The sequence below is a fragment of the Gracilinanus agilis genome, chromosome 6 (assembly GCF_016433145.1).
Source record: "Gracilinanus agilis isolate LMUSP501 chromosome 6, AgileGrace, whole genome shotgun sequence".
Lineage (NCBI taxonomy): Eukaryota > Metazoa > Chordata > Mammalia > Didelphimorphia > Didelphidae > Gracilinanus > Gracilinanus agilis.
In genome coordinates this window covers 44,961,044-44,985,925 of record NC_058135.1, presented here as the reverse complement: position 1 = coordinate 44,985,925, position 24,882 = coordinate 44,961,044, and the positions used below count along the sequence as shown (strand labels likewise).

Sequence of the window (24,882 nt, the reverse complement as noted above, 5' to 3'; positions counted from 1 at the left end):
GCTTACCTTTGCCATTGAGCTCCTAATGTAATGCCCTTCCTACTGCATGGTGATGCTCTGCATCACAGTCAGTGAGGCACAAATGATGCTTTTTCTCCAAACTCAGGTAATGATGCCTCCATCCTCTCGACACAGTTCTCCTTGTGACAAAGGGTCCCAATTTCCTGGATAACTGGCTTGGTGTAGATGTATTAAGTGTCATTGAGGACCAGAGGAAGCCAGAGGTGGGGGAGTAGAAAGAGACCTGGCCCGAGAGGCTGTAGATCTGGCGTCTCCTGCTTCTCCTATGTGCATTGGGATGGCTTTTGTGTCTCTCAGAGATCCCAGTTTCATCATCATTTACTCACAATGTTAGCAACTCACATTTAACTTAAGGTTTTCAAAGCATTTTCTTTACACTGTGAAGCAGACAGAACTTTACTGATGACGAAATGAAGAACCAGAGACGTTACAGAGACTTTTCTACCTCACATAGCCAGGAAATATTTGATCCAGCATTTGAACCCGGATCTTCTGTTTCTGAATTTAATACTTCCCCCACTATTGTCCACCACTATAAAAAAAAACAAAACAAAACAATTCAACTATATAATCTCAGAGGTTTGAAATGATTAGATTCTAATTAGTCCACAAGAGGCAATATGGCATTGTGGATTAAGGTCAGGTCTTGAAGTCAGGAGGATGTGTTTGAGTTATCATTTCCAAGCAAATAATTTAGAGATTTATGTCTCCAGTTCTATCTTCTCCCCACACCTGCACTCTTGAACCTCCAACCACCTACTGGACACTTTAAATTTGAATTCCTGAACATTTGAGCACATGCAAAAACTGAACTTTTCTTCCAATTTTCTCTTCTTCCTAACTTCCCTATCATTGTCAATGATATCATCATCTTTCCAGTTATCCAGGCTTGTATGTGTTGGCATCATCCTTTAAACATTTTTTTCCCCAGATTACATGTAGTTCCAATTTTTAATGATCCATGTTCTCTCCCTCCTTCTTAGTCCTCCTTCCCGGAAATGGCAGGGATGATATAAATTAAATCATGTAAAGCATATTTCCATTTTTGATACATTATGAAAGAAAGCCATATTGCTTATTCTACAAAAAACATGCAAAAAAGGAAGTGAAAAGTATTATCCTTCAATCTCTACATTCAGACTCCATCGATGCCTTTTATGGAAGTGGATAGTCTTCTTTTGTCATAAGTCCCTTGGAGTTGTCTTGGATCCTTGTATTGGTAAAAATATTTTAAATCAGTCACAGTTGATAATCATACATTATTGCTGTTAACATGTACAACATTCTCTTGGTTCTGCTCATTTCGCTTTACATCACTTCATTTAAGTCTTTCCAGTTTTTGTTGTCCTGCTTATCATTTCTTATTGGCGCAATAGTATTCCATATGCCACAATTTTTTGTCCAATCCTCAGGTGATAGACTTCCCTTTGATTTCAATTCTTTGCTACCACCAAAAGGGCTGCTATAAATATTTCCCCCTATCTTTGATCTCTTTTGAATAAAGATCAAATAGTGGTAGCGGTGGGTCAAAGAGTATAGACAGTTGTATGGCACTTTGGGCATGGTTCCATATTGATCTTCAGAATGTCTGTATCACTTCACAGCTCCACCAATAGTGTATTAGTGTACCAGTTTTCTCATATTTGCTATAGCATGTATCATCTTACTATTTTTTTTGTCACTTTAGGCTGATAGGTATTAGGGGATATCTTAGAGTGTTTTAATTTGCATTTCTGTAATTAATAGTGATTTGGAGCATTTTGAAAAGTAAAGATAGTTTTAATTTCTTCGTCTGAGAACTGCATGTTCTTTTCCTTTGTTAATTGGGGAATGCCTTGTATTTTAAATTTGACCTAATTCCCCATATATTTGAAAAATGAGAACTTTGCCAGAGTTACTTGGTACAAAATCCACCCCCCCCCCAATTTTTCCCCTTCTATTCCTCTTTGCATGTTTTCTTTTTGCAGAATTAAAAAATAAATATAGTCAAAATTATCTATTTTGTGTTTTTCTCTATATATGAGAAGTAAACTATTTTGTGTCCCCTTAATTTGTTTATTTCTAAGTCATGTGTCCATCCTGACTTTTCTTGGTATATGGCAAGAGGTCTTGGTATATAGGCAAGACTATGCCTAGTCTCTTCCATAATGTTTTTCAGGTTTTCCTATCATTTTTATTGAATAGTGCATTCTTCTTTCAAAACCTTAGATGTTTGGGTTTGTCAAATACTAGATTACTATTGTCATTTACTACTACACGTTGAGTTAGGCATTGTGTTGGACTCATCTTGATCCAACAACCTCCTTCTTCCAATTTCTTTCCAAATCCTATGCATTCTACCTTTGCAACATTTCTTGCCTATTTTCCCTTTTCTCCTTTGATTCTTCCACAAGTCTGGTATAGACCCTCATCATCTCAGGCCTGGGTTGTTGCAATAGCTTGTTGGTTGGTCTGCCTTTATCAAAAAATCTTTTCCCACTCTAGTTCATTCTCCCTTTATCTATCAGAATGATCTTAATAAATTCAGGTCTGTCCATGCCACTCCTTTTTCAATAAACTCTAATGGCTTTCTATTAACCCTAGAATAAAATAGAAAATCCGATGGCATTAAAGCATTTAAAAACTTATTGAAACCAGTGGAAATACACATCAGCCATTGGGGACAGGGGGAAGTCGAGGGGTGAAGGGGAAAGTAAGAGCGTGAATTATGTAACCATGTTAACTTTTCAAAAAAATAAATATTAATAAATGTTAAAAAATACTAAAAGTAAAAAAATAAAAATAAAAAAAAAACTGATTGAGTCTTCTTATACCTTGTTCTTTCCACCATAGACTATGGTTCAGGAAAATTAGCCTCTTTGCTGTTCTTCTCACAAGACATTCTATCTTGCAGTTCTATGAATTTTCACTATCACCTAACCCTGGCATTCTCTTCCCTTCTCATTACTGTCTCTTGGTTTCCCTATCTTCTTTCTGGTTAAAATACCCAGCTAGAATTTTCCCCTCTGAAAGAAGCTTTTCTCGGATCCCCTTAATGCTAGTGCCTTCCTTCTGAAATTAGATAGTTATTTGCCTGTTCTTTGCCTCATTATTTTGTAAAATCTTTGAAGACTTTAGGTCCTTTTTAAGTCTTGCCTTGGGTACATTTTAGCTGTGTGATCATAGGTAAGCCATATAACTAACCTCTCGGTGGTCCAAGTTATCCACTAAGTTTGTAAATTAAGGTGAGTGCATGTATGGCACACTAGAAATTTTTTATAATGATGAAATCAATAGATCTGGGTATAACATTTATTGATATGGAGGCCACATACATGGCTTAATTAGTCATCAACTCAGTAATATGGAAGTCAACTGATTTTGGTTTACCTACATATCCTACAGGATGGCTTTCATTCCTTTATTCTTTCAATGCTTTATTCCACTGTGTAAAATAATTAGTAGGTGGGAATACATAAGTTAAAAAAAAAGTTCTCAAGCTTGGGCAACAGATCTTTCCAAAAGGCAAAATATTTTTTTAAAGATAAACACGAATTATTATTTTATTCTATTACATTTAGGAACTTCCCTTATAAAAGTCCATTCTGCTTGATTCAATAGTTAAAAGCCTTCATAGTTTGGCTCTAACTTTTCCTTCTAATCATATTTTGTCCCGCCATCCTTCAGGTATCCTACACGCCAACCAAGTACTTTTCATTTCCTTAATACATTCTACCCATTCCTTTTTTTATTTGCTCTGCTTGGGTTACCCTGTATCTCACCTCTTTTTAATATCCTACCTATCCTTCAATCATGCAGGTTGGATTAAAAAGTCCTAGCACATTTCAGAAAAGACAAAATGAAAACTCTTCTTTGAATACAAACCCAGGGAATTCAGGCAGGAATCAAGTTTAAATTCTCCATCCAATTCATATTTCAATAAGGCTCCTGAATATGGCCTATTTTACTTATAGAACTTCTCAGAACTCTTTTGTGGCTCCCCATTGCCTTTTGAATAAAGTTAATGGTACTCAGACTGCCATTTAATATTCTCCACAATCTGGCACCCCTCTACTTTTCAAACCTCTTGCCTCTGCACATACCCTGGTAATAATTTCAGAACCCAAACATTTCTAATACTGCACACATATAATTAAATTGCAAGTTTAAACTTGTTTACATATACTTTCTCACTTACAACACCAATTACAAGTTTTCATTTTTATTGAACCATTTTTTAAAATTATTGAACCATAAAATAGATATTTTATATTAAATTATGAAACTGATACAGGGAGAATTTAAAGGGCAGGTTCTGTTATATCCCACAGCTAATGAGTGGTGAAGTTGGGAGTGATGGCATATTGCCCGATTCCTGCACTGGGGCCATCCTCTCCATCTGTTTCCAGCTCATTTTGGGTCTTATGAAAAGGGACTCCTCATTTTTACTGTGTTTTTTTTTTTTCATGTAAATGTCAGGCACAAAGATTAGAAAGCAAAATTCTTACCTTTTTCCTGATCGGAGAAGATCAATCCCTTCATTGACTTTGAGGAAAGGCAGCCTATAGGTTATCAATGGGTCCAGATTAATTTTATTTTTCATGTAATCATCCATTAATAAAGGAATATGGTCTCTGGTTTTAAAATCTGCAAAGGAAGAAAAAATAGACAGCAATAGTGTTCAAACAATAAATCTAACTCAATGAATCAAGTAAATTCTGGTAAAATGTACAAGTTACAAATGTATACAGAATTATCTATTAACTGTAAGATTAGAGTATCCTTTCTATCTTTTTTTAGACAATACAAGAAGCTACTTGATTACCTAGAAGAAACATATTCTCCATAACTGACATAGCAAAAATTGAATGGTGTTACATTCAAGAAGCTTCAGTGGTTCACTCTACTTATAGGGATCATGTTTATATTTTGCTGTTTAGCACCTAAAATTCTTCATAATTTGGATCAAGAATACCTTTTTTGGGGGTAGAAAATGATATCCATTTGATAGTCAATGATATTCATTCAATGACATTCATCACTCATTCATGATATTAAGAACACAATTTGTAAGATCAGCCAGTCCAAGAGTTAAAGCAACACTGAATGCAACCGGTGGAAATTTTTGCATATTGTTCCCAGATCTTTCTCACTCATTGTTTATTGTGGATAATGTTTAAAATTTATTTTTAGGGGCAGCTGGGTAGCTCAGTGGAGTGAGAGTCAGGCCTAGAGACAGGAGGTCCTAGGTTCAAACCCGGCCTCAGCCACTTCCCAGCTGTGTGACCCTGGGCAAGTCACTTGACCCCCATTGCCCACCCTTACCAACCTTCCACCTATGAGACAATACACCGAAGTACAAGGGTTTAAAAAAATTTATTTTTAGAATTTTTTAGAATTATTGAACAGAATCTTCAAAATTATTCTCCCTTCACAAATGTTATGATTTGGTCAAACTTCTTGACTTTTTGTCCTTTCTATGAGAAAATCTATCCTTCTTGGTCTTTGTATGAACTTTCACCTATTTCTAAAATATTTTCCCTCTTCACTTCTACATCTGAGAATGTATAATTTTCTTTAGAGGTAAATTAGAGTGCTGTCTGGTAGTGCTTTCCTGCTCCCCACGGTTGCTGGTATCTATCCATGCCTCCAGTGAAATTACTTTGAATTTACTTTGTAGGTGTTTATATTGACTTAGTGTATACATATCATTTTCCATAGTAGATTGTAAACTCCCTAATAATTGAGTCTACCGTTTTTGTCTTTGTATCCACATTGCCTAGTGTAGTATGTATCGCATAGTAGCCACTTAATAAATCCTTGAGGATTGATTTATTTACTGATGACAACCTTGGAGGAAATTGACCACCTTTAACTTGCTTTTTTTTTTTTTATATTTGTAAACATTTATTCTTCTGAACTGAAAAAGGCTTGCATCAGCACACATTGTACAGCCTTGCAAATTACACAGAAATTGAAAAAAAAAAAAGTTTCTTGTCCTGCAGTGCAATGAATCTTTGATGTCCAGTGATCCGCTGCAAACAATGAAAACAAATTTAAACCATTTAGGAATTTTCTAGCACTTGACAAATGCATTTCCTTACAGTGACCAAAGATAAGATCCATATTGAGGGAAAGGCAAATAAGTGGCACAATTATTTGGGGGACATATGTTTTAAGATTCATCATTTTTACCTTTTGACTTAAAAAAAAAAAGAAAAAAGAAATGTTTTCTTTACTTTCTTCCTGTTTTAAGGAGGATTCCTATTCCCCTTTGAGAATCTGCTATGTGGTTTGATTAAAATGAGTTAAGAACATAATTTATTTACAATTAACATTCACATTGTCTGAATATATTGAATAAAGAAAGGACTTTGTGAACAAATTCTATCATTACTGAAAAATGGCTTGTGTGTTTGGAAATTTTCAGAGGAAGAGGAATCTTCTATGCTAAGGATTCTTTTCATTCAACCATCGAGAAAAAGAGAATGAGTAGTTTTGGCTCAGATAGTCTACCTCTTGCATCCCTCCCACATCCAAGATGGGTCACAGTGTCCTGGCTGCAAAAAGGAAATATAGCTTCCAATACGACTATTGGTTGTGAAGAAAAATTTGCTGTACAATAGAGCTTTGGATCTGATACAAGAATTCAGAAATATAAAACAAAAGAACCATAAAAGTCATCGGCATTTTAACAGCATCCCTCAGAGAAAGCTGCTACTCTGTATAAGGTTGATATGGATTCTGGTCATTTGGGGTCAACAGTGTATCTCTCTTCCCCCCACCCCCCCCACCCCTTTACTGGATCACTGGCCTTTCTTTGAATGCTATTGTGCCATTGCCAAATGTCCCAGGAGTCTCTATAATGTTAACAGAAGCTCCAAACATCAAGCTAATCTAGGACGGCAGAACACAGGTGTCATAAAGGATGAAGGTCCAGTAGTGGATCTGCTACTGAGAACTTGCCCTTTCTAGGATATGAAAGTCATAGTGCTTCTTGCTTGTCCTCAGCTTAAACTTGTTCACTGAGTTAATTTGTTTCTTCAATGCGTTTTGGGCAGCTGAAATGGAGGGGAATGTCGCTAGAATGGTGTAAGTGGAGGCCAAGTCACTAGGTTTAGATTGTTCTGTCTTCATCGCGCCATCTCCACTGCCACAGTAGAGAGAATGGTGACGCAGCGGTGTCTGAGACTGGGGATCCCGGAGCCAGCGGATCTTGGCACCAATTTTAAAGAGTTCTCCAAAAAGCTTCTCAGCTTCTACTCGGGTTATCCCATCAGGTAGTTCTGTAAATTCTAAGACCTTCCCAATAGCTGCTTCTCCTGCGCCAAGGTCAGTGGAAGCAGCCTTTTTTGCTTGTTTCCTTCCTCGGTTTCCATGCCTACTTCCAGGCTGACCCTGTTGGCTTGGAATGTGTCCATGCAGAATAGAAGGAGGGTTATATTGCAGGGGTTGGCCCAGTAATGGATATCTGGCATCACCCTGCCCAGGGACAAAAGGTCTAGAAAATTGGGGTACGATGGAAAGAGGTGCTAATGTGGGACAGATATTTTTCATGTTGGAGAGCTGAGCTGGTGCTGGTGACTGGGCTGGTGAGGTGACTGGGCTACCAAGCTGAGGACTGTGCTGTAATTGGACAACATTTTCTAAATTGCTAAACTCCACTGACTTCTGTCCTCTTTGATGATCACAGTAGTATTTGTTTTGTTTCCATTGAGGGGGTGAGTGGGCTCGAGGATGAGAACTGTTTGGTATATTTAACTGCATCATGACAACTCCTCCAGCAGGTGGTGGTACGGCTGCACATTGGTGGCTTGGAAGTTGTTGAGAATTGCCCGGTGAAGAGGTTCGAGAAAACTGTAACTGATCTGATCCTAAAGGCTGCAAATAACCTACAGATGAGCTTAAATTGTTTTGTTGACCAGGTGGGATGACACTATAGTATACTGGCATTCCTGTGGTGGGCACAGGTCCTTGATTAGATTGATTAGATATTATAACAGGCTGTTGATAAGTCTGCTGAGGCATTCCCTGGGAACCTTGAGGCAGTGAAACCTGATAAGATGGCACTGAAGGATAGGGGACAATCACACCTTGAATTTGATTTCCAATATTGTTTTGTTGGCCACTGACTAGATTTTGATTTTGGGATGGTTGAACTGCAACTATCCCTTGGTAGTTTTGCTGTTGCTGGCTGGGCATAACCTGGTAACCTGTCTGCTGAGCAGGCTGTGGCAGTGCCTGATTTGGCTGTGTGTTATAATGGACGGAAGCAACTGGGCGATACTGATGTTGACTGGAGGGATACTGCCCTGGAGCACAGTAACATGCTGGCATCTGAGGCGTGGGTTGCTGTACATATGCCTGTTGTTGGAGCATCTGCTGGTTTACAGGATGACCAGAGGCAGAATAGCCAGTAGGGATTTGTTGGCTAGGTGGGAGGGGTGGTGCTGGTGGAGGGGCTGGTGCCATAATATATCCAGATTGCTGTGATGGCTGAAGGACAACAGTAGACTGGAACATAGTGTTATGAGGGTCAGAAGCATCAGCAGATGGCTGGCGGACAAGACTCATATGGCTAAACTGGGATCCAAGGTTGTCCTGTGATAAAATGTGATTGGCTGCTTGTTGCTGTGATGGTTGGGGAGGAGGAGGTTGCTGTGGAGGTCCAGGCACTTGGGTTCTAATGGGCTGTTGGTTCATGGGAGGATTATACACAACTGGACTGCCATCAGGATTTATAAAGGGCTGACCTGTTTGTGGGTTGATCAGAATACTGCCAGGTGGTATGCCTGCTGCTTCCAAAGGAAGCAAAAAGAAGCTAGTGCTAGGAGGTGCAACTTGCCCACTTAGGCCACCATCAAAGGGAAGAGAATTACTAGTGCTGACAGTTGGGTAGACGACAGGGGGACCATGAGAAGGCTGGCTGAGAGCTGTAACTGGAAGAGACTGCTGGATGTGAGAAAGAGAGCCCGTGGACGACCCTATACTATTAGAAGACTCAGAACCTGTTTTTGAAAGCCTGCCTATGCTTTTGCTGCTCCCAGAGCTATCCCCTCTTGTTAGAACTGAAATTCCACTGAAGCTGCTCGCTTTGGTTACAGCTGGCTTCAGATTACGGAGGGAGCTATCAGAGTCCGTGCTGCTCCAGGGACGGGGCTCGGAGCACCTCAGCTCGTTCTCAGTGCTGCTCTGATGGCTGGTGGTTGATCTTCCAGATGCTTCCTTGTTGACTCTAAATATTTGGCGTCTTTGCTGTGTACTATTTGCTTCCTCCTCTTGGATTCTTTTGTCAATAAGATAGGTCTCTGGGGAACACAGGGAATCTTGGGCAAATATTCGATCTCTAGCTCTTTGATATTCTTCTTCTCGCTCTTCTATAGATTTGCTTCTTCTGTCATCTTTTAATCGTATTCTCATCTGATTATCATCTTTGTCTAGACTAGAGTTATCTCTTTTAAGGATATAACGCTTCTGAAAGTCTTCACTTTTATCATCCTTGATATGATCATTAAATTTCTGATCTGGTATTCTTGTATTGCTAGTTTTGTTCACTATGACTGACTTCCCACTCTGATCAACATTGTGGTCTAATCCAAAATAAGCAGCTACTCTATGTAATAGCATCCTATGGTAAGATGTCATTGGGGGGAATTTTTTTCTTGGAGATTCATTATTACCAATGAAATCTAAAATTTCCTGTTCTAATTTCAGCAGTATCATTCTGTCCCTGGGATTGTTTTTTAATGTATTTACTAAAAATTCATGTAGATCTATGCCAGTTGAATCTGTGTATTCTTGACTGGAATCTCTTGATAACATTTTTCTGGGCAATTTATCCCCTTTTTCTTTTTCTGCTTCATCTTTGGAGGGTTTCTCATCTTTTTCAAATGATTGTGTTAACTGGATCTGGATTTTCTCCTGTAAATCAATTTTGCTGTCAATGCAACGTTCATTCTTGTCTGCTGAGATCTTCTCATAGTTTTCTGATTTGATGAGATTTTCAATTCTGGTTGCATCTTTCATTTCTGCTTCCAAACCCTTCACTGTAACAGTTCCATCTTTTACAATAATAGTATCAGACATCCTCATTAGAGAAGGTTATTTTAGAATCCTACAGGAATCTTGAAGCCTGATGTGTGCTATAGATTTGGGATTGTGGTCTTCCACAAAAATAAAAGAAAATAATCCAAGGTTCCTTTTCACAGTTGTCAGCCAGGATGTCAGTTGTATTGAACCATCTGGAATCTTGTAGGAGGAGTCCCATGTCCTTGTCAACAGTGTAGAGTCCTGGACTGAATTGGACTGTCTTGGATCATATATATCATCACTTTTAGTTGCCCGAGTTACTGAGGAGGAGGAGGAGGAGGAGGCGGTCGGAGCGCGGTGCAGCAGGGAGACAGCGGGGTTGGGTGGGCGCGACTGGGAGTCACACGGGAGAGAATTAACCCCATCACCAGCCCCAGACACCGGCTCCAGCGGCTACCGCCTAACTTGCTTTTAATTGTAATCAGTATTTATAAATCTGGTATTCCTTTCTGCTCTCTGCTCCAGCTTTAAGAAACCTTTTAGTCAGGGATGTACTCATCAGTTTTTAATAATGGGCTCTCCAAAAAATGTACGGCGGATATAACTTTAGGTTTAATAATCTGTGTACTTAATATTTCCTTTTTTTAAGCCAAGAAAGAAACGAAACAATAAATCAAATCTTGATTTGTAGCATTTGCCAATTTTAGAGATGTAATTAAAAATTAAAATTAAAATTCAGTTTTTGTTAGCAGGCTTGAGCATACCCCCACCTTTAGAAAAGGGAAGATTAAAAAAAAACAACCTTTTAGTTTTCTCTTTCCTTGCTTTCTCTCTACCAGTGTCTAGAACATTGCTGGTACAAAGATGGTGCTTAATAGATGCTAACTGGTTGACTAATCTATTGATTGAATTAATTCCTCTCTCTTATTCTATAAATGCCAGCTGTCATCTCAACATGATAGGAATGAGGGATATGTATATTGTCCAAGTTTCTGGAAAATTCAAAGGAATCTAATGGAGTTAAAACTCCTGTTTTTTTCAAGTTTTCTTCCTACCTCCTAGCAAGCACCCTTTCAGAGTCTGGCCAGACAGTAGTTGCATTGGGTCAAAGGCAAGCTGGGATTTTTCAGGTGCTACTCCAATAATTACACAGACACCATAGCTTGGGTTGCAGGATTCCAGAGCAGCAACCTAAGGTCACAACACAATCATGAGTTCTTCGGTCACATTGCTGAGTTGCATAGAGTTCTACTGTGAAACTTGTACCATGAAAATAAAAAAAAATTGTTAACTTAAAAAATTATCATCTAAGCAAAAGTCATATTCATTTCAGGCATATGAGTTGGATTGGATCTCAAACTCCCATTTTCTTGATCAGAATAATGTATCAAAGGAGGTGAAGTTTGCCTTGGGTCATCCCCTGCACCTCCCAACCATTCTCTTGTGATCTATCCTTCATTTCAATTATTTAGAAGAAAATATATCTTTATAAAATTAGAGAATGTCTTCATTGAGGTATATGATGTAGTCTTTGTTTTTCTTGTCTATTCCCTCTATAATTTTTCTTCTTTTACTTTTTGTTCTCTCTATTTCCTACTCCATTTGACTGTTCTGTTTCCTTCTTTGTCTCATTGTCTTTCTATTTATATTCTTATCCCTCTGGTATTCCTTCCTTCTTTCTTTTATTGCATTTCTTGTACTTGAAATGAGGAAGTATCAGGAAGAGAGTGAGAGACAAGCAGAGATATAGAAAGAAGCAGAGAGAAATAGAAAGTGAAAGAGACAGATATAGAGAAAGAAAGCTCATGAAAGAATATGAAAAAAAATTACACCTCTGCTTTGTGGAGGAGAAAAAAAGGCTACAGATAGCTTTTCTGTCTCCCTTTGAGCCACACAATGACATTTACTTCCCATATGTAGGAGACAGCCCTTTCTAAATGTAGGAGCTTGTCTGGGATTATTCCTCTCTATATTTATTCTTTATGTACTCTAACACTATATCATATGGGTACAATGGGTGGTTATATTGATTTAAATATATTCCATTACACAGAACCTTGAAGGTAAGGTAACTTCTCATGGATGTTTAGCTCTCTTTTTTCTTTAAGTCCTTTTTGGTAAAAGTCAAGTTAGTTTAATAGGCATCTCCCTGCTGCCCTAAGACACCTTCCCTTTGTGCCCATAGAGAACATACCATGGTATCGATAGTCCCAATAGCTTCAAAGCTAAAGTCAGCACCAAATGCAGTCATTTCCACCACCACCTGTGGGATGGGCTTCTTGAAATTTTGAGGATTCAGGCAATCAGTAACTCCGATAGCTTTTGCTCTGGCAAGTTTCTCTTCATTGATGTCAACACCAATGATCCTGGCAGCCCCAGCTGTTTTGCACCCCAGGACAACTGAAGAGCCAACACCTCCGAGCCCAAAGACAACCCAGGTGGAACCAGGGGTAACCTGCACAAAGGAGCACAAATTCCTAGTGAGACTTAAATGCTGAATACGCCTGCATCATCTCAACAGAAGATATTTTCTTCACACTCAGTCTGGCCAAGCTACTTATTTGATAATTTTGGTTGGTTCAATCATGATTTGTCATTGATCAGGGCAAGCCTTATTTACCCAATTGGCCATCAACACGTGCTCACCTGTGCTTTCTTCACAGCAGATCCATAACCTGTGGTGAATCCACAGGCTAATAAACAGACTTTCTCCAGAGGTGTAGCCTCATCAATATTTACTCCGGAAATCTCATGCACCACAGTGTATTCAGTGAATGTGCTTGTTCTACAAAAGTTGTACAATTTTCTTCCTCTGCATGTAAATCTGCTGGTACCATCAAGCATCAATCCAACTCAAGGCATGACACTAGACCATGAGGACAGACACAGAGAATCTCAGAAAAAGAGAAATGAGATCTAGCAGTTCTGGGTAAAAATGGAAACAGAAGTAGTGATAGGAGGATCACTTACTCTTCCTTCAAGCAACAGTTGCCCTTGGCATGCAAGCACGAGTCACATTTTCGACGCTGGGGTAGAAAAACTATTAGGACCTTATCTCCTCAGGGAGGAAAACAGAGAGCAAAACTGAAGAGCATCAAAATAAAATGTGGAGACAATTCAGCAGTTGTGTACATTGAATTTCATAAAAATACCTTCCTAATTAGAATGGAAGCTTGTCACGTAACTGGCATTAACTATACTAATGCTCTTGGCTAGGAAGAAACAATTTTCCTCTTGGCCTGAACCATGCAAATGACTACATGAGCATAAGAGAAGCTGTTGGCTTTATGGACACCAATTCCCTGGCATTTGAAAACTTTACAAAGCTACCACTTACTCAAGAATGACAACAATATAATTATGTCCTACATTTCCTGGGGAAATTTTTTTGGGAGTTAGAGGCTAATGGTTTTGAGCTCCCGTTTTTCCTGCTCGTGTATAACATATTTTTTTAAAAAATTATAGATAATAGACATTTAGTATCCTATATGAGCTTGTTTTTTATTCTTGGGTTTATATAAAAATATTTGCATTGATTGATAATGTTACATTTAGAATAAAAAAGAAATTTAAAAAATTTAAAATGAGGTGATCTTCTTGTAACCCCTCTACACATACCCTTCATTTTATTCTGTACTTAGTTCACTAATTGCCTAATCTTTAGTCTTTCCTCATCAACTGGTTAGTCCATATGGGCTCACCATGATCAGATCTCCCCCATTTTTGCCTATACTTGATACTAACATCTCCTCACAATATTCTTTTTCCCCCCATTCTCCTTTTCATAAAGAAACTCAAAAACTTTACATTTATATTCCTTGGTCTCTACTTCCTCTCCCTATTACTCACTTTTTAAACCCTTGTGATTTGGCTTCTAAACTCATCACTCAATGAACCTGTCCTCTTCTCACTTGCCAAATCTAATGGCCTTTTCTTAATCCTCATATTTTTTGACCTGTCCGCAGCATTTGATGCTTCTGACCAGCATCTCTTTCTGAATACTGTACCTTATCTCCTCTTGGGGAGGATAATATCTAAGGGGGAAAATCATGCTTAAAGCTGGTGGGCTTGGTATGTGCCTGGTGCTGCCTTCTAGAGAAAGGCCCAATTGAGCATTCTGTGTTCTGGCTTTATATCAGTGGATTATGAATGCAAAGCCCAAAAGAAAGCCTTCTCTGCTCCCTGTTGGGAGGTGGTATTAACCTTCCACACTTTGCTATGGGACTAAAGGATGGCAGTATGTATGGACAAGGGGAGAAGTCAATGGGATGGAGACTGAGTCATGAATTTTGATGAGGGTATAACCAGCTAAAAGACTAATGTAAAAACATTGACCCACAAGCACAAAGAGGTGGAGTTGAGAGTTAATGGCTAGTTAGTCTGAAAATCAAAATTAGGCACAGAAAGCTAGGTAGATATCCCAGAATGCCATCTGAGTTGGAGCAGGGAGGACCTAGAAAACTCTCCTTTTCTGAAGAACTTTTCCTTTTCCTAGAAAACTTTCCTTTTTCTTTTTCCTGGTGCTTGGAGGTCACCAGGAGTTAGCTGCACAGAGTGGCACTAAGCATGGTTTCACTCATTTTTGTTAGCTGCACGGAGTGGCACTAAGCACAATTTCACTCATTTTTGTTGTTATTCAGTCATGTCTTACTCTTCATGACCCTATTGGTGGTTTTCATGGTAAAGATATTGGAGTGGTTTAAAATTTCCTTCTCCAGCTCGTTTTGAAGATGAGGAAACTGAGGCAAACAAGTTTAAGTGACTTGCTCAAGGTAAAACAGCGAGTAAGGATCTGCGTGGTCAGCTTTGAATTCAGAAAGATGAGTCTTTCTGTTTTCAGGGGGAATCTTCTAACCATTACATGTCCTACTTGCCTGAGTTTCACTCCTAGGAAATCCCAGTTCTGCTATGAAATTCTACTTCTCTCCTGCTTCAGTTGAATGCATTTGACTTTTCTTTCAACTTTTCAATATTAGGTAAATCTCAAGGGATTCATCCACATGGGACATATGGAAAGGGGTTAGGGAAATGAACAAGCATATATTAAGCACCTCTGATATGCCAGACACTTTGCTAAGTGCTTTATGAATATTATCTGATTTAATCTTCACAATTAAACCTGTGAGATAGGTCAATTATTATTCCAAATTTTACAAATGAGAAAATTGAGGTAAGAAATGGTTAAATGACTAGCTCAGTCATACAGCTAGAGTCTGAAAGTAGTTTCGAACACAGGTTTCCTGATTCCAGGTTTAGAACTCTGTCCACTCACCATCTAGTTGTCCTTACATATTTTCTGAGGGTTCTCTGACTTACCAAGACCTCCAGAAGGGAGAATTGCAGAGGCTATTATGATGTAGGTGCTACCCCTCTACTCTATGGTTCAAATCCTAGGTCTATTTTAAATCCTTTGCTTCAGCTTCCTCTATTATTTACTTACATTATTATAATCTACTTATACATATGTTAATTTACTTCAAATTTTCCTTTCCTTTTGTAGAGAAGACAATAATTTTTGTAGAGGAGTGGAAAGAAGCTTCTAACATCAGATACTGCTTTTAATTCCATCCCCACCTGGTTTCACACTGTTCACACATTCTCCAATGCTTTCCACTATCCCAGCTCCTTCATGTCCCAAAATTACAGGTAAAGGTAATTTGAAGTCTCCTTCTAGTACATGATTATCTGAACCACAGATCTCTGAAGATGTAACCTACATGAAAATTAAATGACATCAAATATAGTAGAATAATTTCTTCATATAATGTTTACTAAAATCTAGTATAATATATATCTTTATAACAAGTATTTTAAAATACTATCACTGTTCAAAGTTTCTCAAATATAACACTTTCTTATTTTATGAATATCAATACATTTGTGTTTGTTAAACTGAAGACTCCTAAGTGAGTTCATAGGTTTTTGCATTTGGAGAGGGCAAAAGATATGATAGCAACACACATTTCAAGAATGCCTTAATGTTGGCTAAGCACTTATATCACAAGAATACCATGATGTCTTTAGTTTTTCTAATTATAAAAAAAAAACTTTGTCTTTCTAGGTTAGCACCAATACTGGTTCTATGGCAGAAAAGCAAGAGCCAGGCAATTGATATTAAGGCACTTGCCTAGGATCAAACTGTGATAGGCAGAAATGGGCAGCCATTTCTGTAGGTGCAAGTTAGCAGTTTGCCACTTTGGAACATAGAACCTGGCAGAGTACCCAGGGCATATGCCAGGGTGACAGTTAAGGACAGGATAAAAAAGGGGGTCCACAAATCCATGGGGACTCACTCCTTTCTCTCATCTCAAGGGTGAGGGAGGAGGTGGGGGTTCTGGGCTCCTGGGTGGTTTGGGAGATTTGGATGGGCAGGCAGGCAGGGACAACCTCCATTGCTAGCCAAATTCAATACCTCATTGGCAAAGCCAACAACCTTCTATTCAAGCTAGTGTTGACAGCAACTTTCAAGAAAACAACAGCATCTGACCCAGGGGCCTGATAGCCTTTGGGCTCAGCTATAAACAGCAACAGAGTTGTGGAGTGCCCTAATGGCTTTCTCATACTCTGCACTTAAGAAAAACTCATGTTTCAAGATTTATTTAGTATCAAATATTTAGGCAAGATCTTTAGGGTACCCTTCACCCACCTTTCCTACTCCTTCTTACCTACCCTCAGTTTGATTACCAATAAACCCTGTTTGACCCTAAAGCCTAAACAATCTTTGAACCCATTTACTTACCTTAATAACATCTAGACTCAAGCAGCCAGATCTGGTTAACATCATTAGCTGGCTTTTTCCTTTCCTAACCAGTGTGATCCATCTTCAACATAAGGTTTCAGAAAGTCACATTCTACTTCCTGGAAACATTTACCAACTGCCTGGCCGGATTGGTTCTTAAGGCTTTGAAGCTTTAGCAGAGATTCTTGGGCTCTTAAAGGAGACTTAACCCAGCTGGTGTGGATACAAATTTATACACACATATAGCTGTGGTTAGGGTCTCTCTTTCTCTCCCTATTTAAGTTCCACCATTAGCACTTGCCTGGCCCCCTTGCTGCTCATAACAAAATAGCTAGGAAGTGCCCAAGATCAAATTTGAACTGAGGACCTCTTGCCTCCAGCCCTGACTTTCTATTCACTGAGCCCCTATGATCCTTTTAGTAAATATTACCCTCCTTGTTTTTACAGGTAAACAAGACAAGGCTCTGAGAGGTTGCTTGCCCATGGTGCCACAGCTAATCAATGGTTGGTACAACATTTCAATGCAGGGCTCTCTAGACTCCATGCACAACCTGCTGTCTTTTTGCTACTTGATATTACCTCTCCTCCGTAGTGTTTGGAAAAAAAGATGGCTGGCTGGATTAAAATTCTCTATATAATAATTCATTGGTTGTGTTGTGATGGTAGTTATTTCAATATTTTATGTTGGGGATGGGACCAAAGGAGCCAGAGAAGTTAATTGCTGACAATTGCTGACACTTGAGACCAGACAGAATTCTGGAAATTTACTCTGGAGGAGAAGAGGAGGAGAAGTCTTCGGGCAGAGGACTGGGAGGAGAGAGGAGGAGGACATCCAGCTCAGATCCAGTCCAGAGGGCTTCCTGAGGATCTTTCTTTTGGAAATGAAAACCCTGATTCCCTGATCAAAGCCATTCCATTGCACCTCACCCATCAAGACTTCAGCCATTGAGTTAGCTAAGTTTGGACTCCATTTTGAGAGCAATCTCTTACACTTCTTCACCCATTCCCAACCTTCCTGAGAGACCCCTTTCAGTCAAAACTTACATTATAGAAAAGGATAGAAACAGAAAAATAGAAATAGAAGGAGAAAGGGAGACAGATCCCATAGGAATAGCAAAGAGGGCACCCCAAAATCCCTCTGTCCTTCACCCCTTTCCCCAATCCCTGATTTGTGAATAATCAAAAGCCATTCAACAGTCAGATAGCATTCCAGAGTGCCTGAGAGACAATGAGGGAGACGGGGAACCACAGCTTGGTCCAGCTACCTCCATCTTGAAGCCGGGCCCCCTGCTGCAAATTTAACTGATTGGGGGGAGGTTTGTGTGAACACCATCCTTATTCAGGATCAGATTGGGGTACCATATACATCCTTTATAGGGTAGCCTCACCCCCAACTCCTGAGGGGTGGCACAATCATCCAGGTCACCCAGTTTCAGGGTGATACCTCCTTAAATCTCCCAGTGTATATTTGGCCCCAGGGGAGAGCTGGAAGAGAGACTCACCACATAGACTTTCTCTATCTCCCTTCTATCAGATATTCATGACTGACATTTTTATTGTTACAGAAGGCAAGAGTCATTGGAAAAGACCCAGATGATGGGAAAGATTGAAGGCAAAAGAAGAAGGAGAAAATGGGATACGATGGATAGATAGTGTCACGGAAGCAAAAACACATAAGTTTAGACAGACTTAGGAAGATAGTGGAGGATAGAAGGGCCTGGTATGCTGAGGTCCATGAGGTTACAAAGAGTTGGACATTATTAAACAAAAACAACAACTATCACCACAGTTTATGGGCCCCCACCAATATGCTTGCCTTTTATAGTTGGTCAGAAAATACAATTGGTTTAAAGCAAAGGCATTTGATGAAATAGCCTATTAAGGAAGTTAGTAATAAAACATTTCCATTATAAATCTGTAGTACACTCTCCTCTGAATGCATAGAATATGTGTAGGGAGAATGGGCACATTTGGAGAGGCAAAGATACATAGCCAGGAGCAACCAGTACTAATAATTCATACCCAGATTTTTTAGGAAACTTCTAATAAAGGATTTTTTGGATTTCTGATAATAGAGGTCACACTAAGTTAAGGCATAAGTCATGGTTGATGCTTTCAATGGGCAGGTTAGTAGATATTTTGTTCAGGAATGAAAAAAGTAAATTAGGAGAAAACTATGCCATGTAGGTCATGGGTTTCCTTCACTTAGTCTTAAGATGGCCATTTGGTATGTTATATATATATATATATATTCAAGCTCTGGGAGCTTGAAGTTCACTTTTGATTGACAGATAAGTCAGTTGGATAGAATGTTCCCAGAGAGGCATGCGGGATTCAGGAGAGAGAGCAGTTGAGAACCCGGAGAGAGGTTCTGGGGTCTTTTTCTTGTCATGAGGCTAGAGATCAGTGTGTAGATCCTGGTCTTTGGAGATAGAGACTTGCAAACTCTACCCTGCAAGCTCCTCCTGTGTTTCCTGTACCGTTATCAATCTGTTCTTGACCACCATCTCTGTTCTACTGCCCTAGATATTAGGAGTTTCATCACCTTAGTTATCTAGGCTTCCCCAGGACCCGGGAGGGATCTGGGAAGTGGGCAGGAGAAGAAGAAGAGAGTGGAAAGGGTGGATATATCTCAACTGTTAAGGCTTAAGATCTACAGAAGAAGAAGCTGAAGATTTCACAGCAGTTTACCTGCTCTGGTTTAGCCCTGGCCAGGCTGAACCAGAGAGAGAAGCTGTCATCTTGATTCCTTCATTTGCCTGCAGTTAGAGATTCATTAGTAGCAATTTAAAGTAGGGTCTCCTAATACCTCAATCCTTTACCATTATCCTTCTTATCGAATATATACAAAGTTTAAAGTACCTTCCTGAATTGGTTTCCAAAGCTTATTTGGGAAGGGAGCCAACACAGTCAGATTATCAATGTTATTCCAGCTGAAGAGCCCAATAATTAATACCAATTAACCCCAGGTGGGTCCTGAAGGGATAAACCACTTTGACCTGAAGGATCCTGCCTGGGCAACTGTTATAAAGGAAAAGTACCATCTTATCATCTCTGTACTCCAACTTCATATACATCAAATAGAGTTAGTGACCTCCTTTAATATAACAGGCACTAGCTATCTCTAATGAAAGAATGAGACACTAGTTCTGTGATATAGTTGATTGTTAACTAAGATTTATTATTAACTCCTATGTAGAATTGCTAACTTGTAGTTGTTGATTTAATAGTAAGAAATGGTCCCAGGTATTAGTTGATTAAATAACTGGTTATAGCTAACTATAACATACGGTCAGAAAGATGAGCTAATCAATTTACTCATAGAACCATAGATGTACAATATTATATTAACATTTTTCTAGAGAAGTATAATCTTACATTAATCTTTTAAAATAAGTATATTGGGGAGCAACTGGGTAGCTCAGTGGATTGAGAACCAGGCCTAGAGACAGGAGGTCTTGGGTTCAAATCAGACCTCAGACACTTCCTAGCTGTGTAACCCTGGGCAAGTCACTTAATCCCCATTGCCTAGCCCTTACCACTCTTTTGCCTTAGAACCAATACACAATATTGATTCTAAGACAGAAGGTAAAGGTTTTAAAAAAAACAACTCCTAAGTGAAGTGGGTTGAGTAATAGAGTCATGGAGAATAAATGAAACCATAGGTAATTTGAGCAAGAAGGGACCTTTGAAAGCATCACATTCCTTCTCTTTATTTTGCAGGTAAGGAAACCAAGAGAAGTAAAATTGACTTATCCAAGGTCACACAACTAGCTAGGAGTTGTTGAACACAAGTGCCCTGACTTCCAGGGCTAGGAGTGTGGATAGAACATTGGATTTAAGAGTTAGAGGAGTAAGATTCAAATCCAGCCCTGTGACTTACTATCTTTCTAGCCATTTTCTTCCTTGGGACTCCAGTTTACTCATCTCCAAAAGAAGGAGGTTGGACTACATGCCCTCTATGGTCCTTTCTAACCCTACATCTAAGATGCTGTGACTATGCCCCAAAGTCATCTATCTCTATATTTTTTCTAAGGAATTTAGTGATCATATGGAGTAAAGATCTAGGACAGTACCTACTGGGATTAATAGGATTGAGTGAGGGATTTTTAAGATTACAGGAGACAACTTCCAGGAACTAAGATCATGGAGTAAAGAAAATATGAGCTCACCCAAACACATTTCCAAACCTTTAACAACAACAACAAAAATACCTTAAAATTAAGGGAAGCAGGAGGGACCTGTTTCACTGGGTTGATAAGAGAGGGTAGTAGCCCAGTTAGTTCATGCCAACATTGAAGCATGTGAAGCTTCAAAGGCAAGTGTGAAAAAATGTGAGGTCCCAAAAGAACCCAGGGAAGAACTTGAAGAGAACTTTAAAAAATAAAATAAAATAAGAATTGATAGAAAAAGTCAATAGCTTGGAAAAATTTCATTGAAGAAAACAACTTCCTAAAAACTAGAGTGGGCTAGATAGAGAAGACTCAACAATATACTAAGGAAAACAATGTTTTAAAGACTAGAATGGGCCAAATGGAATAAGAAACACAAAAGATCAAGGAAGAAAATAACTCTTTAAAAATTAGAATTGAGAAAATAAAAACTGATGACTCTACAAGACAGCAAGACATAACAAAATCAAGAAAAAGGATTAAAAATAGAAGAAAATCTGAAACATTTCACTGGAAAAACAACTGGTCTGGAAAATAAATCAATGTGAGATAATTTAATAATCATCAAAATACCTGAAAGTCACAATAAAAAAGAACCTGGACACAATGTTTAAAGAAATCATCAGTGAAAACTGCTCCAATATCCTTGAACAAAAGAGGAATATAGAAATTGAAAGAATCCCTGTTCACCTCCTGAAAGAGACCAAAATAAAAAAATAAAATTGAAAGCAACAAAACCATTGAACTGATAATAAATAAGACACAGAGCTTGTTTTATGAAAAAAAATCAATAAAATAAATACACCATTGTTTAATTTGATTAAAAAATATCCAGTACCAAACATGAATTCACAACCAATGTAGAATAAATTAAAGTATTTATTAAAAATTATTTTGCCTAATTATATACTAATGAATCTGACAATCTATGTGAAATAGATGAATATTTAAAGAAATATAAATTGCCCAAATTAAACCATCTCAGAAAAAAGAATGGAACAAACCATCAATGAATTCTGTAAGAAAAATTCTCCAAGTCCAGATTGATCAATAAGTGAATTCTATGGTACTTTAAAAAACATTTGACACTAATACCATGTAAAGTATTTGGAAAAATAGGTGAAGAAGGAATCCTACCAAACTTCTTTTATGGCACAAATATGGTACTAATACGTAAATCATCAAGAGAAAAAAAAACAGAGAAAGAAAACCATAGCTTAATCTTCCTAATGAATATTTATGAAAAGGTATTAAGTAAAATAATAGCAAGGAGATTACAGAAATATATCACAAGGATCATACAATATGATCAGCTATGTATTATACCAGGAATATAAAGATGGTTCAATAGTAAAAACTATCATCATATTTGACCATTTTAATAAAAAACAAATAGAAACCATAGGATTATCTCAATAGATGAAGAAAACTTTTTGACAAAATATAGTATCTATTTTTTAAAAAAACATTAGAAAACACTGGAATAAATGGAGTTTTCCTTAAAATGAAAAAAAAATTGATCTAAAACCATCAGCAATCATTATCTGTAATGGAGACCAATAAGATCAGGGGTGAAGCAAGGATACCCATTATCATCACTACTATTCCACATTGTACTAGAATAGTTGGTTCTGCTCATTTCACTTTTCCTTAGTTCATGGAAGTCTGTCTAGGTTTTTCTGAAAGGATTCTGCTTGTCATTTCTTACAGGGCAAGAGTTTTCTGTCAAAATCATATACCTATCCATATAACCCATGCATTTTGGATGAATTTAAAAATAATGATCTGAAGGAAAGAAACAATTAGTTGTTAAGTGCCCACTTTATGCCAAGTACTGTGCTAAGTGCTTTAAAACATAATTTCATTTGATCCTCACCACAATCCTGGGAGGCAGGTGCTGTTATTGTCCTCATTTACAGACTAGGAAACTGAGGCAGACAAAGGTTAACACAATTTGAATACAGCTCTTCCTGACTCCAGGTAAGCACTCTATCCATTGTGCTATTGAATGCATCTTATATTATGAAAGTAGTGAAGATACATTTGAATATCTTCAGTTAGAAGATATATACTCTTCCACACTTGCAGCTGGATGAATTTTGTTTAAGTTTATGGTTTTTCAGGCATGTTCTTCATACATTTATACAATTTTTGTGCACTGGAAAGAGTACTGGATTTAGAAACAGAAGATCTGAATTCTCTCTCCCCTCCACCCAGGCTCTGCCATTTGTAAATTAGGTTTTACTTTGAACAAGTCACTTATTTCTCTAAGGCTCGGTTTTTTTTTTTTTTTGTGAAATGGGAAAACCAATCGCAGTGCCTTGCCTGACAACAAGATTTTTGAGAGTCTTAAATAAATAGTGTGTGTAGAAATGTCTTTGTCAACTGCAAGATGCTTATAGGAATTTGAATTATTTCTTTCATTAGTTAAGTGTTCAAGGGAGTAGAACTTAGACCTGCAAGCCCAGGAAGGAAAATCACTGGTTCTTACTCATTCCCCAAATCAGAAGGTAGGAATTCATTACTGTCAAACTTTCATATATATATATATATATGAAATCTTTCAGTTCATATATATATTTATATATAAAATATGAAATCTTTCAGTTGGGAAAAGGAATCTCCTAAAAAGTACTCAGAATTTTATTTCCTTTTCTTTTATCCAGGGAGTAGGAGCATTTGTGATCCTTTCTTTCCTTGGTGTCTTGTTTTATAACAGTAAGGGTAATTGCTGAATTTATTATCAAACTTACTTATGCCTAATAAATTTCTTATTGACTCCCTGAATAATAATTTCTGGGAAAGTTTGGTGAGAATGGATGGATCTATGATTTTATGCTTGTAGGCAACTTCCCGTGTAGAACTAAAGGCATAGTACTGACTTAGAGCTTGAAAAGACCTTTAGAAGTCATCTAATCCAATCCTTACATTTTATTTTTATTTTTAACTTAATTAAAAAAAACTCTTACCTTCTTTCTTAGAATCAATACTAAGTATCATTTCTAAGGCAGAAGGATGGTAAGGACTAGGCAAACTGAGATTAAGTGAGTTGCCTAAGGTAACACAGTTAGGAAGTGTCTGAGTCAAATTTAAACCCAGGCTTGGCACTCTATCCAATCCCCTCATTTTAAAAATGAGGAAAGTGAGGCTTAAAGACAAAGACAGTTTATGACATAGCCAGAATTTGACACCAGGGTCCTCTGATTCTCAATCAAACACTCCTGCTACCCTGCCACATTAAGTGATTCATCTGTGGATACACATTAGTACTTATGAAATGGCTTGAATTCAGGTTTTTCTTACCTTCTAAGTAGTATCTCATGATAATGCAAAAGAGAGATTATTAGTTTTAAAAACATTATTCATTTTACAAGATAATTTAATGATGGGTTCTTCTAAATAACAAAAACTTTTACTGCAAATAAAATAATATTTCATAATAATTTGACTTACAAAAATTATCAGGAATACATCAATGTATAAATAAGTCATAATTGTATATGTAAGTAAAATAACATGTTTTCACATAATAAAGTTCTTTATTTAGGTAACATACTTCTCTTCCACTTCTATAAAACCAGTGTGGAAATATACTTCTAGAAATAAACTGTCTACTTACCTTGCCAGCAGTTTCCATAGAACATTTTCCTTGCTCCATCTTCCTACCTTAAAACAGATCAAAAGTAAAATCTGACTGTCTTGCTGGGAGCAAACCATTCCTCATACTTATAGTCCCTAGGAACAGAACATTTTATTACAGTTATTGCGTAATAGTATACTCATTAAAGGAGGAAGAAAATCAAGAGACAAGGAAATGAGAAAGGTATGAAAGGAATGATAGAGGAGGGATTAAGAAATTAGAAAAGAGGAGAAGAGGGGCATGGTAGAGAATTTCTAACTTCAAGATTAGGAGGGGTATAGGGAAGTGAGAAAGAGAAATGA

The 24,882-nt window shown here is 37.9% G+C and overlaps 3 protein-coding genes across 5 annotated transcripts in view; 1 reads left to right on the top strand and 2 right to left on the bottom strand.

Annotated features, from left to right (window-relative positions):
* Nucleotides 1-24,882, top strand: part of LOC123252229 (alcohol dehydrogenase S chain-like) — a 262,791-nt gene that overhangs the window by 185,449 nt on the left and 52,460 nt on the right. The gene's annotated exons all lie outside the window — the stretch shown is intronic.
* On the bottom strand, nt 4,079-16,312 carry LOC123251704 (alcohol dehydrogenase S chain-like). Its single transcript, XM_044681013.1, is given in 8 exon segments — nt 4,079-4,139; nt 4,509-4,647; nt 11,085-11,220; nt 12,224-12,484; nt 12,676-12,895; nt 13,000-13,087; nt 15,604-15,742; nt 16,169-16,312. Coding segments are annotated over 8 exon segments (1,188 nt in total).
* LOC123251824 (R3H domain-containing protein 1-like) lies at nt 6,860-10,380 on the bottom strand. Of its 3 annotated transcripts, none has more exons than XM_044681138.1 (2): nt 10,133-10,380; nt 6,860-9,921 (listed from the first exon to the last, which is right to left on the bottom strand). In XM_044681138.1, exons 1-2 carry the CDS (start codon nt 10,265-10,267, stop codon nt 6,952-6,954), a joined length of 3,105 nt encoding a protein of 1,034 aa, XP_044537073.1. In that variant the 5' UTR covers nt 10,268-10,380; the 3' UTR covers nt 6,860-6,951. The 3 variants fall into 3 exon arrangements, with proteins under 3 accessions (XP_044537073.1, XP_044537074.1, XP_044537072.1); XM_044681139.1 differs by having other exon boundaries at nt 6,860-8,753; nt 9,009-10,136; XM_044681137.1 differs by having other exon boundaries at nt 6,860-10,136.